Source organism: Hyaena hyaena, unplaced genomic scaffold (assembly GCF_003009895.1).
Source record: "Hyaena hyaena isolate Hyena2069 unplaced genomic scaffold, ASM300989v1 scaffold_466, whole genome shotgun sequence".
Classification (NCBI taxonomy): Eukaryota; Metazoa; Chordata; class Mammalia; order Carnivora; family Hyaenidae; genus Hyaena; species Hyaena hyaena.
Genome location: NW_024081099.1, coordinates 53836 through 72731, shown reverse-complemented (window position 1 = coordinate 72731; position 18896 = coordinate 53836). Strand labels below are relative to the sequence as shown.

Sequence of the window (18896 nt, the reverse complement as noted above, 5' to 3'; positions counted from 1 at the left end):
TTGAGAGATAGAGAGAGACAGAGCTTGAGCAGGGGGGAGGGACAGAGAGAGAGGGAGACACAGAATCCAAAGCAGGCTCTAGGCCCCGAGCTGTCATCACAGAGCCCAACATGGAGCTTGAACTCACGGACCGTGAGATCATGATCTGAGCTGAAGTTGGATGCTTAACTGACTGAGCCAGCTAGGTGCCCCTCTTGGGTGATTTTTAATAAATGTTTTATTGGGTTGGGGAGTCTATTTTTGCCAACTTTCATTTCCCACTGTTATTCTTTCTCTCCTTTCTTTCATATATCTCTTAGGATGAGGAACCAAATTAAATAGAAGTGTGACTTAATTCTGTTAAAAAATAAGGCTCTTCAAGGCTATGAGTATGGGCCAGGGATAGTCTGTCAGCACAGCACAATGACAGTGGAAAGAATGAGGACCATTCTTTTACTATTGTTTCTCTTTGATCAGATTATGGAATCTCTTTGATCCCCAATTTCCTCATCTGTAAAATGCCTCATAGAATTGCTTTTAAGGTCAAATAGGATAATATATACAAAACCTCATGGAGTTATTGCTGGAATTAAAGAAGTTCAAGTATAAAAAGCATGTAGCACATTGCCTGACACAGAGTAGGTTCTTTGTCTACTTCCCTCCCTGTTAAGGGGTCTTCTTTTTTTTTAATGTCCTTGTTCTTGCTGCAGTTGTTAAAGGAAAAAAAGTAGAATTATGGTTTATTAAAATATTACTTATCCTATGGAATTTTAGAATATGTTAATTTCAAAGTGCAAACAAAAATATATTTTAGGCACTCAAAAAATATTGTTGAACTGAATCTCTTAAAACTTTGTCTTAAAATAATTTGTTTAAATATTAACAATAATTTATGTACATGTTAATTCATAATTAGGCTGGTTTGATAAATTTTTGCTAATAAGAACACTTGTGTTAGCTTTTTCTTTTCTTTTCTTTTTAAGTAAGCTCTATGCCCAACATGGGGCTTGAACTCATGACCCTAAACTAAGAGTTGCATGCTCCACCAACTAACTGAACCAGCCAGGCACTCCTTGTATTAGCACTTTAAAAATCAATGCTTTATTTCTCTTGTAAGAAAGTAATGGAAACTCGTTAAAGAAAAATTGTAAATACAGAAAAGCAGAAAGAAAAATTTACCTATTTCTTTTTTTTTTTTTTAATGTTTTTTTTATTTATTTCTAGGAGAGAGAGAGAGACAGCGTGAGCAGGGGAGGGTCAGAGAGAGAGGGTGTCACAGACTGAAACAGGCTCCAGGCTCCGAGCTGGCAGTCAGCACAGAGCCCGACGCGGGGCTCGAACCCACGAACCGCGAGATCATTACCTAAGCGAAAGTCGGACGCTTAACCGACTAAGCCACCCAGGCGCCCCTACCTATTTCTTAACATTCAAAGATGCATGTCTTTTCACCATTTTTATGTATAGTTTTTTTAAACAAATTTTGATACTTTATGTAAAATATTGTGTCCTACTTATAGAAAATAAATCCTTTGGGGGTACCTGGGTGGTTCAGTTGGTTAAGCTTCCAACTTCAGCTCAGATCATGATCTCACGGTTAGTGGGTTCGAGCCCCGCATCAGGCTTTGTGCTGACAGCTAGCTCAGAGCCTGGAGCCTGCTTCAGATTCTGTGTCTCCTTCTCTCTCTGACCCTCCCCTGCTCATGCTGTCTCTCTTTCTCTCTCAGAAATAAATAAAAACATTTTAAAAAATTTAAAACAATAAATAAATCCTTTGCTTTTCATGTTATTTGCAAATTATTCATAGGCATATATTTTTAAATATGCATAATAATTTAAATGGACATAATTTATTAAAACATTTCTCATCAGCTGGACATCATTTGTTTCCATTTTATTTCTCCATTACAATAAGCACTTTTTCTGTATTTAGTACTCTTTCTTTAGGACTGATTCCTAAAAGTGAAATTACAGTATTAGAGAATATAAAGATGTTTTAAGGCTTTTGTCAAGATGGAAAATGGCAATCTCAGAATCATTGATTTTACTACAGAGGACACCTAGTCAAGCCATCCTGGCATTTAACTGTCCTGTTTTCTCCAAATGAATGTCTCAGCTTCTGCTTCACTGTGGATAGAGAATCACACCTGGGATTTGCTCACTTTACTCATGACAAAGCAGTCAGTATTCAGATGGCCTGATAATAGTTTTTGAACGCTGGTTTCTAATATCTATTAAATACCTAATTTCTAATAAGAAGGACAGGGTGTTTTATTATTATTACCATCAGTATTATTGACAACTTCTAAAAGAGCACAGAGTAAACTCTGTAGGACCATGGTGATCATGTCCTTCCTTTGCTGTCCCAGAACCTACACTGCTCATTGGCCTCATCTCTGGCTGTGAGCTCCTGACACATTGACTTTATCACAAGCCCTACTTAACACAAGGTTCACTGGTTTGGAAGGAAAGATGTGGCCATCCCACTCATCTTAGAAACCAGAAGTCCCAATTATCTATGTGACTAACACCTCCCCTCAAGGCTGTATCACGTGACCTTCAAAAAGAATCACAATTCAACTGAGACCCAAGGCTAAAACATCAGAAGCAAATATATCCAAATGCAAATATGGCTCCTGTGAGGGCCTCCATCCAAGGCAGGAAATTACTAACGGCAGCACCAAGCTCTAAGCTATGGACAAGTGAAGTCTGATAGAACACGGAGCATTAGCCAAAGGCAGCCTGGCAAGACAGCCAGTAGATTAAATCGTGCAAAGTATAATCTTGTTAAGAACCTACTTGTTATTACAGGGCATGCTTAGGCATCTAAACCTTAGATATAATACAATACAATATGATCTGGTGGTGAGATTGAAATGGAATATCTCACATCCTGTAGGGAATACCAAATTAATGAAATCCCAATTTTAAATCAACCAGGAACCTTCTTAATTTTCCTTGCTGGACCAGATTTCCCTTTCTTAGGCTGAACTCTCAGGCTTTTTGTGGGGCAGGGAGAAATGATCTAGCTCTGGCTGAGTTCTTCCAGGGCTGAAGTTCTTATAATCAAGAAAGAAGTGAATAGGCCAGGAATTGAGATTTCATATTAAATCAGAAACTCTCTAAGAATTGTACACAGAGATTTATGCATAAGATGTATGAAAGGCATCAATTAAAATAGGGTATTATAAACAACTTGCTGTTTATAAAACATGCAAGCACTTTCATGGGGCTTTTGTACTTGCTGTTCCCTCTGGCTTGGGGTGAAATCCAGGAGGTAGGGGCTGGGCATCACACAGAGTCCTGGAGGTCTTGGTAGGGGGTCTGGCTTTCACTCTGAATAGTAAGGTTTGGAGGATGTAAGTGGAGAAATAATATAATCTGACTTATTTTTATTTTCCCCTCAATTATTTGAGAAGCTTATTTGAAATCTATAGAAAAGCAAAGTGTTAAGGCAATAAGCATCCTGTATATCTTTCACCTATTCTCCAATAGCTTACATTTCACTACATTTGCTTCAGATTTTGTTTCTTTCCTTCTTTAAATATGTTTTATTTTGATAAATCATTTGAAAATAAGTTGCAGATATCAAGACACTACCACAAAGATCCTTTAGCCTGCATCATCTAAGATCATGTATATATTACTATAAAATCATATCTCATTATCACACCCAGAAAAACATTATTAACTCAACATCATCTGTTGTACAATCCATATTTACATTTCCCCAGTTGTTGCATAATTGTGGCAAATTATATTTTCCAAAGATGGCCACCTCAATTTCTTGCACTTCTAGAACTTTGTCACTCCCCTCTAAAGACGTAGAATCTAATTCTATTCCCTTTGAATGTGGGCAGGCTTTTGTGAAGCAGAAATGATGCTGTGACTTCTGAATCCAAGGTGGTTCTGCTTCTGCTTTCTTGCTGTGACACTTGATGGAGCCCTAAAGCTGTATGACTGCCTTGAGGCGATCTTGATGTAAGGAAGCCCATGGGTACAGATCACATGAAAAAGCCCTGAGACTGATGCCCTGCTGCTACAGCTGCCCACTGTTTTAGTTCCAGTTCATCAGCTGACTACAACCTCAAGAGACACTCAAGGCCAGAATCACCCAAACCTGAACTCCAACCTACAAAAACCATAAGAAATAATAGAATGATTAATTTTTTTAAGACATTGCATTTTGGATTATTTTGTTATCCAGCAATAACACCTAGAAAAGTGACTTTTACCTTAAGAAAATCAGGATCCAGTATAGGCTTAAGCAATCTACAGACTTAATGCAATCTCTATTAAAATACTAACATTTTTCACAGAATGAGAACAAATAAGTCTAAAATTTGCATGGAACCACAAAAGACCCCAAATAGCCAAAGCATCCTTGAAAAAGAAGAAACAAAGCTGAAGGTATCACAATTCTAGACTTCAAGTTATATTACAAACTTGTAGTAATCAAAACAGTATGGTACTGGCACAAAAATGGACACATAGATCAACAGAACAGAATAGAATAGAAAATCCACAGAAACAAACCCACAAGTATATGATCTATTAATCTATGGCAAAAGAGGAGAAAATATGCACGGGGAAACGACAGTCTCTTCAGCAAATGGTATTGGGAAAACTGGACAGCTACATGTTAAAGAATGAAACTAGGCCACTTTCTTACACCATACACAAAAATGAACTCTAATGTATTAAAGACCTAGATGTGAGACATGAAACCATAAAAACCCTAGAAGAGAACACAGGCAGTAACCTCTTTGACACTGGCTGTAGCAACACTTTTCTACATATGTCTCCTGAGCAAGGGAAACAAAAGCAAAAATGGACTATCCAGACTATGTCAAAATAAAAAGCCATCAAAAAACCTAAAAGGCAACTTTCTGAATGGGAGAAGATATTCGCAAATGACATCTCTGATAAAGGGTTAGTTTCCAAAAAGAAAAAAAAAAAAAAAAAAGAACGAATACAACTGACCACCCAAAAACCAAATAATCCAATTAAAAAATGGGCAGAGGATATGAACAGACATTTTTCCAAAGAAGATATCCAGATGGTCAGCAGAAACATGAAAAGATGCTCAACATCATTAATCATCAGGAGAATGCAAATTAAAACTACCATGAAGTATCACCTTACATTTATTAGAATGGCTAAATTAAAAAAGCCAAGTATTAGGCTTTTTGAAATAAGTATTGGTGAGGATGTGAAGAAAAAGGAACCCGTGTAGGCTGATAGGAATGTAGCCATTGTGGAAAACAGTTTGGACCTTCCTCAAAAAATTAAAAATAAAAATAGAAGTACCATACGATTCCATAATTCTACTATTGGGTATTTACCCAAAGGAAGTAAAAACACTAATTTGAAAAAAATATATGCATCCTTATGTTTATTGTAGCATTATTTACAACAGCCAAGATATGGAAACAACTTAAGGGTCTGTCAATAGACAAATGGATAAGGAAGATGTGCTATATAAATACAATGGAATATTTCACAGCCATAAAAAGGATGAGATCATGCCATTTGAGACAGCATGGATGGACCTTGAGAGTATCAAGCTAAGTGAAATAAGTTAGACTGAGAAAGACAAATACTGTATGATTCCACTTATATGTGAAATTTAAAAAAAAATAAAGTCACATGAATAAAACAAGAAGCAGAATTAGATCTATAAATACAGAGAACTGATGGTTGCAAGAGGGGAGAGGGCAAGGGTTGGGCAAAATAGGAAAAGGCAAGTGAGAGATACAGGCTTTAATTATGGATTGAATAAGTCACAGGAATAAAAGGCACAGCATAGACAATATAGTAAATGAGTTTTTAATAGCAATATATCAGGACAGAAGGTAGCTACACTTGTGGTGAATACACCTAATGTCAAATAAACTTGTCAAATAGTGAAGTTGTATACCTGAAACTCATGTAACATGTATGTCAACTATTCTCAAATAAAAGTAAGTATTGTCAAGAATACAAAGAAGGGTTTTTTTTTAAGTTTTTAAATCTATGGTAAAAGATAAATAACATGAACTCTACCCTGTTAGCAAATATTCAATGTACATTACAGTATTGTTAACTATATGTGCATTGTTGTAGAGTGGATCTCTAAAACTTTTTCATCTGGCATGACTGTAGTTTTATATCCACTGAACAGCAACTCCACATTTTCCCCTCCCCAATCTCTGGCAGCCATCATTATGCTTTCTTTCTATAAGTCTGACTACTTTAAATACCTCAAACAAGTGGAATCATGAAGTATTTGTCTTCTTGTGACTTATTTCATCTAACATAGTGTCCTCAAGTTTCATCCATGTTGTAGCATGTAACAGGATTTTCTTTCTTTTTAAAAATAAATAATATTGCATTGTACATATATAGCACATTTTCTTAAATTCATGCATCTGTCAATGGACATTTAAGTTATTTCTACCTCTTGGCCATCCTAATGTTGCCATGAACATAGGAGAGCAAATATCTCTTCAAGATCTCGTTTTCAATTATTTTGGACAAACACCCAGAGATAGGATTGCTGGATCATATGATAGTTTTATTTTTAATTTTTGAAGAAATACTATACAGTTTTCTACAGCAGTTGCACCATTTTAAATTCTCACAGTTTTCCCACAGCCTTGTTAACATATTTTATCAATATTTTGAATTTTGGTTAATATGGTAGATAAGAAATGGTATCTCAGGATATTTAACCTTGTACTTTTCTTCTTATGAATGAAGTTGAGCATCTTTTCATAGATTTAATGTCTTTCTAAAGAATCTGTCTGGATGCCGTGTTGGGAGCCCAGTAACATAAATGTTCTTGAGTCAGTTCTGTGATTATGTGATTATGTGCTTTCCAGGCAAGTAGATTTCCCTTCAGAGTCAAAGGATAGTACATATGTAGACATGGTTAGTTAATCCATTGTCATTTACTGAAAATTAACTATGTGTCCCAAATTTTGCAATATATTGTGATTATAAAATAGAATAAGACACGATGCTTTATATCAAGGAATGTACAAACTTATTGGATGAGAAGGATAACTGAATGTAGTACTGTGGGCAAGTTATGTTAGAGTTATGCCTGGGTGCTATGAGAATACAGAGGAGAAACTGGAAAGTTGAGGCAAGTCTTCTATGAAAAGATGATATATGAACTCCGATTTACTGGAGTGAATCAACTTGAACCCAGTAGCATTATTTAAGGTACAAAACAAAATAATAGGTGCTACTTAGGGAACTATGTATAGGGTGAAAGATGTATATAAGATTATTGAAAGAATAGACCGTAAAAGTGGGTGGGAACCAGATTTAATTTTTTTTCCACGTGAAGGAATTTTCTGTTTATCCTGAAAGCTATGGGAAACTATGAAAGGACTAATCAAGGAATAACGTAATATTCATTTCTTTAACTTAATACCTATTTTCTTAAATTTCTTAATTTATAGTCCAATGACTTGAGAGTTAATCATATTTCTGTTTTTCTTAACTGCGGAAATCAAAAGGACTTAATTATACTTTCTTGTGGTATTCTTAATCTCACAATGGCAAGTAATTATGTAACACCATAGTTAGTCATGAAGAACATTACTGATGGAAAAATAGGGCTGATATGGAGGATAGCAAATAAATGAAACAAAATATTTTGGTTTTACAAGTTTAAAAGTCTTATCAGTTTATAAGTAACATCAACAAGATAAAAGTACATAGTTTATTATTCATAGTTCTTTAAAAGTACATTCAACATTTTCCCTTAGCTGTAGATGTTTATTAAAGCTTTTTACAAAAGCACTTTTTTTCTTAGATTGTTTTTTTTTTTAATATAAATTCTGGTTGCATCTGCATACACTACAAAATGATTAGCACCACAAATTTAGTTACCATCCATCACCATACAGTTGGCCCTCTTTTCCCATTTCACCCACCCCCGAACCTCCTTCTCTGGTAACCACTAATTTGTTCTCTGTATCTATGAACATGTTTTTATTTTATTTTGTTTATTTATTTATTTATTTTTCTTAGATTCCACATTTGAGTGAAATCATATGTTATTTGTATGTTTCTGTCTGACTTTGTTTAGCATAATACCCTCAAGATCCAGCCATGTTGTCACAAATGGCAAGGTTTCATTCTTTTTTATGGCCAAGTAGTATTGCATTGTATAAATGTACCACATCTTCTTTATACATGCATTTTTTGCTTGACACTTAGGTTGTTTCGATATCTTAGCTACTGTAAATAATGCTGAACAAAGAGGTGCATTATGTCTTTTCAAATTAGTTTTCATATTCTTCAGATAGATACCCAGAAGTGGAATAGCTGGGTCATATGGTAGTATTATTCTTAATTTTTAAAGGAATCTCCATACTGTTTTCCATACCGACTGCATCAATAATCCCACCAACAGTGTTTGAGGGTTCCCTTTTCTCTACATCCTTTCTAAAACTGTTATTTATTGTCCATTTGATAATAGCCATTCTAAGAGGTATTAGTTGATAACTCATTGTGGTTTTAATGTTCTTTTCCCTAATATTAGTGATGTTGAACATCTTTTCATGTGCCTGTTGGCCATCTGTATGTCTTTTTTGGAGTAATGTCTTAGTCCCTGGGGAGAGTTCCTGCTGTCCTGACTCTCTAGTGGATGATTTAAGGTTTGTAAATGGGTCTCCTTTATCTATCATCTATGCGCTTTTCAAATTGGTGTCTGGGGCTGATTTCTGGGTCAAGTGAATCCACATACAAGCCCTTTAAGAACAGATTTTCCATTCTCCACTGTTTTATAGTTTTCCTGAATGTAATTTGCATTGCTTTTCAAAGCTTGTTGTTTTTGGGGCTTGTCTCTTCTGTGCAGGAATTATGTATGGGTTGGTATACCTGATGTGGATCTTTGTTTGATCTGCAACTCCTCAGGGAAAAGTTCTGTACTCGATGTTCCTCCTGATTGTGATTTGCTGTGGCTGAGGTATGTTTTTATTCCCTCAGGAATCCTTGTCTCTGTTTTTGTTACCTCTCTTGATGCTGCTCTTTTATCCTTTGCTGTGAAGGCTCTGTTCATTCTATTTTTAGGTCCCTTTCAAAATGAATTACTCTATATGTAGTTTTAGATTTGTTGTGTCCATGGGAAGAGATGAGTTCAGGATCTTGCTAGGCCACCATCTTGAACTCAACTTCCCAAAGCACTTATTTGTTAGTTTTTTACTCAACTTGGTGACTGGTTCCTTTTTGCTAGATAATGGCCAGAAATTTTAAACCATTCACACGTTTTTTTTCAGGTACCAGGTAACTGAATCACATTAAGAGTAATGTGCATCACATTAAGGGCAATTTAACCAAGAATGCAGAAGCAACATGTTGGTAGAAGCACTGAAGTCAGAGTCAAGAAAGCTAGGACAGGAATGACTTTGAGGCTAAAATTAGGTGATTGAATAGATAAACTTTGTGGTTCTTTCAAGATTTAACTATCCGTTATTCCATGTCAGGATAATTCATCATCACTTGTGAAAATCTACCCCCAAAGGGTCAGTTAAAAATTTCCTGGATCTTGAATTTTACTTACTTGCAAGAAGAGAATCTACCAGAATGTAGTGTTATTAAAACCAGTCTTGTTATTATTCATATTTGGATATACCATGAGTTAAGTGATGCCCCTAAGACATAACTATTCATGTGTTAAGTCAATAACTTAAAAAATTTTTTTTGGTGGCCTCTTATTTGCGTCAGGGGATTGATCTAGACACAGTGGGAAGCACAGAAATGAAATGCACATAGAGCATTCTTGCAAGAATGCTCCCGTATATAGGAAAAGAGATGTAAACTCTAATCATGTGATGAGGTAGGTGCTAGGTGACATATGAGACTTACAGATAGAGAACACACTGGAACTGAGTAAAGATTAATTCTATCCCTGATAGATCATAAATAATATAACATAAATAAAATTTTTAACAGCTGAATGTATTCCATTATGGGGGAACATAATTTGCTTTACCAGTACCTCATACCCCTTTTTGTCATCAATTGAGTTCATTCATTTATGAAATCTTTTTTTTTTTTTTAGTAGATGCCATAAACAAGCAGTACTTTTTAAGCAGAGAAAGAATGTATAGTCTGTAGTAGAAAAAAGAGATACTCAGACACATGAGAAGCATTTGTGTTTTTATATTAAAGCACTAAGGCAAGATCCAGATCAGTAATTCTAATTATTATGGACCTAGAACTGCCTTGGACTCAGAAGAATCATTCAGGTCCTGTGGGCCCTGAGTGTTAAGCTTTCTGCAGATAATACACCCATTACTTGAGGTAACCTGAGTGAGTCTCTAGTCCTTACAACCAGAGGAACTCAATAATAACAAGTCTCTATAGAGAAGAGACAATTACATATGTGAAGCACAGTATATAACAGTACATAACTCAGCCCCAGCCAACCAATGAAGTAGGTTTTACTTATGCTTTTGATTTGAGAGCTATCTTACCAGGACCCAGATTTCCTTTTAGATTAATTTCTTCCTTCCTTCCTTCCTTCCTTCCTTCCTTCCTTCCTTCCTTCCTTCCTTCCTTCCTTTCTTTTTCTTTCTTTCTGTTTCTGTTTTTGTTTTTTGTATCAAGTCATTAGAAAAGTTAGGTTTTTTCCCCTCAATATATGTTAAATAAAACTTAGATACAAGGCATCATGTTTGAGCATGGGAATGGCTTTGGAGATGAAAGACATTCTCTACCACGAGAAGCAGACTAATAGCAAACCCACAATTATAGAGCAAGGAAATAAGTACTTGGAAAGAGTTTGTAGAGCATGCTATGGGTACACAAGTTGGGGCCTCTAAACCAGAGTAGAGGAAGTTTCATGAGGAAGGTGATCTCTAATCTAAGCTTTAAAGGATAAATAGGAGTTATTTCTATTTTATTTTTATTTTAAGCTCCACCTCTATTTTAAACACCAAGTTAGAGTTCTGTGGTCCCTAAGAAAAAATATTTATTCTCATTACTTTTTAAATCCTACTAGAGATTTGAGTTCATTTTCAATTCTGATAACTTAATCATAGGTCCATGATTTCCAGAGTGGTTTTTGGTAATCTTTGTTACCAAAATTATTTCTTCATTTTCTTCCTTTTCAGCATTTCCCAAATTTGCCTGATCATAAGAATCATGTAAATGAGGGGTGTCTGGGTGGCTCATTTGGTTAAGCGTCTAACTTTGGCTCAGGTTGTGATCTCATGGTTTGTGGGTTTGAGCCACTCATCAGGCTCTGTGCTGACAGCTCAGGGACTGAAGCCTGCTTTAAATTCTGTGTCTCCCTCTCTTTTTGCCCCTTTCCTGCTCACAGTCTGTTTCTCTCTCTCAAAAATAAACATTAAAAAATAATAATAATAAAGGAATCACCTAAATGATAAAAATTCAGGTCCCCCAAACTGTTCCCTGGAGACTCTGATGCATTGAAGTCTGGATTTTTGAAAATCAATGTCTCAAGTATTATTTGTTATTAGGCATGTTCAGGAATCATTTTTCTACTATCCAAAGTTGTTGTTATTATCATTGATTGATTGATTGATTGATTTTTTAATGTTTACTTACTTATTTTGAGATAGAGAAAGAGAGAGAGCATAAGTGGGGGAAGAGAGAAGGAGACACAAAATCTAAGGCAGACTCTAGGGTCGGAGTTGTCAGTGCAGAGCCCAACACGGGTCTCGAACCTATAAACTGTGAAATCATGACTTGAGCCCAAGATGGATGTTCAACTTACTGAGCCACCCACGTGCCCCATCATTTATTTATTTTTTAATAAAGCGTTTTCTGTTACCATAATTTTTTGCAGGATCAGGAAATAAGAAAAGAAAAAATTACAAAATTTCTCCTTAGGAAAAAAACACTGTTTCCTTTTATTTTTTATTTATTTTTTTTAACGCTGTTTCCTTTTAGATGAATTTTATAGATAAGCACACAAAACCCCTACACTTGTAAATTATAGTTAAAAAATTTTTTCAATGTGGGATAATTTCTGTATATATAGCTATCTTGTGTAAATGTTGTTTTACTTTTCATTGTAATCCACTCATGTGTTACTCCCAGTTTAAGATACTCTTCTTTTAATATCCATGTCTATGATTTTTCTTTAATGAGAGAAACAAATGTAGATTTACCTTGAAGGGATTTGGGAAGGAGGGTATGGAGGGTATAGTGGATGGATGCTATATGAATTTAACAGAGAGAAAAAAATATTTAATAAAATATGGACACAAAGGGATTATCAACTGTTCGGGATGTTTAAAAGTTTGATGAAGGAAGTATAATTTTGCTGTGCTGTCAGGGTTTTGCTCCACTTGGATTCCAAGAGTGTTGTAAGAGCATGAGTCTCATGGCAATCCACAACTCTTTTGGATTAATAAGTGAAGCAAGGACTGATTTTATTATCAAGAAGGTTTAAGGGAGGCCAAGCATCCCAAGGATACCAATTGTTAATGACTCAACATTGAATAATAGCATAAGCAAAGACTCAGAACACTTGATAATTAGAAATAAGGACACTGCAGCAGGAAGGTGACATCTTTTTCTCAGAGCCATAGAAGATAATATAGCTCCCAGAGGAACAATGTCTAATCCAGAACTATTCCATTTGTTACACTAGTTAAGGATTTTCACATCTGCCTAAGATAGATGGAACCAGAGATTCATGTTAAAATGGACACTATACTGTTACTAGTTCCTTTTGTGTAGTGTATATGTCATAGATTTTTGAGGTTCTATTTGTTGAGGACATAGAGTCATTGTCAATGAATATCTTTTGTCATCTTCCTAAGTTTTGGTTCTGCATATTATCTTACAGATATGTAAGATAGATAAGTAAGTAGACTCTTTTTTTAAAGGGTAAGTGAAGGTACCTGTAGCACTGTGAATTGATTAAGAATATTTGTGTCTGGGTATATTACATGTTTGTGCAGAAATTTTGTTCTTGTGTGTCTATAGATAACTGTAATTCTGGGATCATTCCAGTGGCTGTCTCCTCTGGTATATCCATAAGGTAACTCTTATTATGTACCAGAATCAATCAATAAACACTTCAGGATCTGTTACTCAGCATGATGGGCTCCAAAACCTGAGTTATTACACTAACAGAGAGCATCCATTTCTTTCTTTTTTTTTTAAAAAAAAAATATATATATTTTCCTTTAAATTTTTTTAATAATTTTTATTTTTTTAATTTATTTTTATTTTTTTCTTATATAGTTTATGAGAGCATCCATTTCTTAGGGATAGAAGGGAATTAGCAAAGACCATGAAATTAATAAGTAAAAATAGAACATCATTAGTTTAAAATTATAAGTTGTAAATTATGGAAGAACTGAAATATTAGAATATGTACAACTAGAGGGGGTCTCTCCTGGTAATCAGGTTACATGGGAAGTATTCACTGATTGAAAGAAGATTTATAAAATTGAACTGCAAAATACTGTCATAGTGAGTACAAGTTCTTATGATCAACATTCTTTTCCTGTAGTAGGATCCATATAGGAAAGTGAACTATAACCAAGAAATCACTGGTTGAGTTTAGAAATTTTGGCATGAAAATAATTATTTTTTTCTTAAGTTTATTTACTGTGAGAGAGAATGAGCAGGAGAGGGGCAGGGGCAGAGAGAGAAGGAGACAGAGGATCCCAGGAAGGGGCTACACTGCCAGCATGAAGCCTCACAGAGGTCCAGAGGCTTACCTGACTGAGCCAGCCAGGTGCCCCATAAATGAAAATAATTCTTAATTTCTTAATGGTTCTACGCTCAAATAGCCTGATGGGCCCACCTCTCAACTGTACCTGAACTTCAAAGTCCATTAATCAAAATCTCTAGCTAATCCACATCAGAGGAGTCTAGGCCTGTGACATGGGAAATGTATTTGGAGATGGCTGAGGTTTTCTCTCTCCTAGATGGTGCTAATATTTGTCTTTATATTAAATTTACTTGGTCGGCACATTTTTCTTTAGCAAGAAAAAATACTCTGGTAACAGTAGAACATTCCAGGCTAGACAGTTATTCTAGTTATCTTTGCTGTGATCTATTCTAGTTTAACTCTGAAGGGTACTCTGTTGCAGCTCCTTTGCACCCCCAATACTGGTAAAACTTATTGGGGAATCTTGATATTATTTTGACATATGGGAAGAAAACTTTTAAAATATATTGATTAAAATCCGGCTTATATTTTCATTTTCAACTCAAGTGTATTTGCTTATATTTAAGAGACATACGTATGTCTCAATATACGAGTGCCTTTATTGTAGGAAACAGTAAACTCATTCAGCATTCTCAGAAATAAAGGACTGGGGTATTACTTAAGCTTATAATGGCTATCATTCAAATCCACTATAATTAAATTTCATATCTTTCCTGCAGCTAATATCTACTTTGATTCCATCAAGGTTTTCTCATTCTCATTCTGACCTAAAAACGAGTGCCATCTGCCAAATTAGTAGCATGCCTCACTGCACCTGGACCTCTCTTAATTTTAACACAAGCTTTACCCGAACATGCAATTTTGGGATGGAGAATTCATGGGAAACAGGTCACTCCTCCTCACTCTGTTCTGAGAGGCAAACATCACTAACTAATGATAGCAGTTTTCCCTTGGGCGAGACTTGGGCTGAGTCTAGAAGTGGGCTTCTCAACCAGAAATCTCCAGGGAACTATAACTGCTTCCAAAAATTGGAGTTGGCATGCCAGATGAAAATTAATTTGGATTCTTTCCCTATCTTATGGTATCTGACAAAGATCTGCCATTTATTTTGGATCCTAGCATTTATCTGAAAGTAACTGTCTGCTGTAAGTTTTTTTTGAATCAAAAAGCACAAGTTTTGTGGGAAAGAATTTTCTCCCCTTTATCCCCCATGGATCTTCTCATCAAGAATAACAAAACGGCCAAATATTATTGATAAAGGTCTGAAAAGTACAAGATTTGCTCAACATTTAAAGCATTTGCTCAGCTAATTTAGCTCAAATTATTATCCAAGATTCACACAAGCTTTACTACAAGATTTTTATTTAATTAAGAAATAATTTGCTTTTGAAATAGTGAAAAACATTTCTTATAAATCTATCATACTTGAATGATTGGATTTTGAATTTCTACCACGGTAAATGAAACGAATTTCATCTAAAGAGTTCTGAAAATATAATACTACTAGGAATTTCTTAGGCATCAAAGCAACTATTGGTTACAAGAATCAGATAGATGATTATCTGTTCATAGTCCTATTGCTCTATGATGAAAGGAAATGTAAAACATCAGAATTGTATACTTTTATAGATTAAAGGACACTAAAATTATTAGTGAAAATGTTAACATATTAAGAATATTTTAACTTAGTCTTCAGTTGATAATTAAGTATTGGTTTAACTCTTTTACCTGTGTATTACTGGCTAAACTGACCAAAAAAAAAAGAGAAAGAAAGAGAAGAAGAAAGCCATAAGACATTATTCTAAAGATACTTCATTTGTAAAGAATAGATATGTTAGAAAAATCAGATTTTTTTTCTGATGTATAAGTCAGAATTATTTATATTTTGGAGTATGAAGATTAATAAACTTCCAAAAGATGAGATGCCATATGACCCCAAACTATATTGATTTTTGGCTACACATGTGGATTTTGTGCAAAGATGGGTTATCCTTATTCCTCATCTCATTTTCTAGAAGCCGAGAAATAAATACAGTCATTACATACAAGAAGATGAAAAATACCTGCAATTTTATGTGTAAGATCTATAAAATTAGGGTCCAGAGTGGGGCCTTTCAAATTTTATTCTCTTTATTTCTACATTTTTCAATTTTTATGCTGATAGACATTGTTTCATATTTGGAAGATAATACTTTTTCATCTTGAGTATTGCTAATGCCAGGAGCAAACCCATACATCTATCTGATTAATAAACCCAATTTTATTTTTTATGTTAGTGATTTTCAGAAGGGAAATAAAATTCCTTCTTTTCCTTGTACACCTTATTTCAATTGGTTCATCTTTCTCTACACACTTTATAATACTTGCCTCAAGCATATATATGTGCAAATGATTCATTGTGGAGCTGGCACACAAGTTAAGAAGTGAAGGAGGAAGAGCAGAAGCCAATTAAACAGGCTGCTCTGCCCAGCATGAGACCTAGCAAGACAAGATCTCACATAAATGCATCCAAAATGACCATATTTCCTTATCTAATTCCTCTTCATTTTGCTTGTACCTTTACCTCATTTTTAAAAATATGTTTTTAAATTATTTTTTTTAGTGTCTATTTTTGAGAGAGACAGAGACAGAGCCCAAGCAGGGGAGGGGCAGTGAGAGAGGGAGACACCGAATCCGAAGCAGGCTCCAGGCTCCCAGCTGTCATCACAGAGCCTGATGCGGGACTCAAACCCACTAACTGTGAGATCATGACCCGAGCCAAAGTCACATGCTTAACCACCACCAAAGTGCCCCTTTAAAATTTATTTTTAAGTAATCTTTCACACAATGTTAGGCTCAAACTTACAACCCCAAGATCAAGAGTTGCACACTCTACTGACTCAGCCAGCCAGGTGCCCCACTTATACCTTTACTTTAAATAGGAAGGGGAAAAAAGAATAATAGAGTTAATGGTCACCTAAATGAGAAAACTGGTCCACAGTGGGAATAACAGAGTTTTACAGGTGAAAAATCTTGTTCTCTAGAAAAATATCTATTCATGTCTTCTGTCCATTTTTAATTAGATTATTCATTTTTTGGGTGTTGAGTATATATTAAATATATAAAAATATATATGTATATATACTTTCTCTCTCTCACTATGTATGTATGTGTGTATACATACATATACATGTATGTGTGTATATATACATATACATGTATGTATGTGTGTATACATACATATACATGTATGTATGTGTGTATGCATATATATAGATATATATATCACATACATACATACACAAGAAACAACAGGTATTGGTGTGGAGAAAGGTGGGGATGTGGAGGAAGGAGAGCCCTCTTGCACTGTTGGTGGGAATGCAAACTAATACAGCCACTCCACAGTATGGAGTGTCCTCAAAAAGTTAAAAATAGAACTGCCCTATGACCCAGCAATTGCAATACTTGGTATTTATCCAAAGGACGAAAATACTAATTCAGAGGGATACATGCACCCCAGTGTTTATAACAGTATTATCTACAATACTCAAATGATAGAAAGAGACCGAATATCCATCAACTGATGAATGGATGAAGAAGATGTATGTATACATACATATGTACATACACACACACACACACACACACACACACACACAATGGAATATTACTTAGCCATCAAAAAGAATGAAACCCTGCCATTTGCAATAATATGGATGGAAGTGAAGGGTATTATGCTAAGGGAAATAAGTCAGAGAAAGACAAATATATGATTTCACTTATTGTGGAATTTAAGAAACAAAACAAACAAGCAAATGTAAAAAATAAGAGACAGAGAGAGGCAAACCAAGAAACAGACTCTTTTTTTTTAGGATTAACTTTAAGTGTCTTTTATTCCAAGAAACAGACTTTTAACTGGAGAGAAAAAACTGATAGTTCTCAGAGGGAAGCTGTGTGGGAGGATGGCTCAAATAGGTGATGGGGATTAAGGAGGGCACTTGTGATGAGTACTGGCTATTGTTTGAAAGTATTGAAATTGAAAGTAGTCTTCTTATAGAATGAGTTTGTCCTCATCTTGTAGAATGAATTTGTGGTTACATTTATTTTTTTTCTGTTTTGGAGTTAGAACTTCATATTGATTTGGCTGAAATTACCCAAACCCTGGCCTTTTTGTCAGGGTAGTTTTCAGCCACCTGTAATTTTTCTTTCTTTTTTTTTTTTTTTTGAGAATAAGTCAAAGTACTTACTGGGTTGAGAACCACAGTGAAGAAAAGTTCACCTCCTTGGATACTCTTGTCCAGCTCTTTAGGGCCTCCTGGATATTCTTTGTAGAAAATTGTGTGAGTAAAAAGCCCACAGGTTTGTCTTGGAAGAACCTGAAGGAAGAATAAACAAGTAAGGAAACAGCTGCTTTCAACCAATTAATTTGTTGAAACGTGGGTTCTTTTTCATGGAAGCTGATGCATAAACTGGTGTCATTATACAACTCTTAACTAAGGCTCAGAAAATCCTTCACACTCTGGGAAAGCAAGGATGACATCAGTACAGAAGAAAAACACAAGAAAGTTGAAGAAATATTTTAAAACTAAGATAGACTTTGAATTATTTTAGCCACTTATCTATTTTAAACCTCCAAGTCAGTACTGCTGCTATGAAGCCTAGTATGTTCCAGCATCTTAAAAAAATAAAAAAGAAGTAAAAATGAGACTTTAAAAATATTGGAATTGTCTGTGTTATCCTGTAATGCACTAGGCAAAAATTTTAAGGATAATACTTTCTTCCAAATTCTACACATGCACTAGAAAATGAAGTTAATTATTAACTTAATGTGATTCTTAAGAAATTATATTTTAAATTAGAACAAATATTTGAGACACAAATCACAGCATCTTCTTTACTCTGAAAGGATTGCTGCAGGCTTTAGAAACTGCCCCAAATTCTAAGTCTGAAGCCTGCCAGTTCTCAAAGTAAAAAAGAGATTATGCTTTTGATTATTAATTTTTATAAACTGTCACAAACAAAATGATAAAAGCTCCCTTAGGAAAAAGCCTTATTTTCATTCTTTAAGCCATTATTTGCTTCAATTATACACATTTGTGATAAGGATATTTTTTTCAAATTCTTACAGCTTTCTTCTAACATAACAGTGCAATTATGAAAGACAGTGTGAGTTAAAGCTGTGCAGGATGGTACAATCTTTAGCTAAATCCTATATAATGACTTCATAATGACCTGTGTTTGTCACTGTATACTTGAAGTAGTAGAAAATTAAGGAATATACTTT

General features: G+C 34.9%; 1 protein-coding gene across 1 annotated transcript in view; it reads right to left on the bottom strand.

Moving 5' to 3' along the window:
* LOC120246339 (bifunctional heparan sulfate N-deacetylase/N-sulfotransferase 3-like) overlaps positions 1–18896 on the bottom strand; it is a 132483-nt gene that overhangs the window by 71160 nt on the left and 42427 nt on the right. Inside the window, 1 exon segment of the mRNA XM_039253807.1 lies at positions 17860–17988. Coding sequence (XP_039109738.1) covers positions 17860–17988 — 129 coding nt within the window.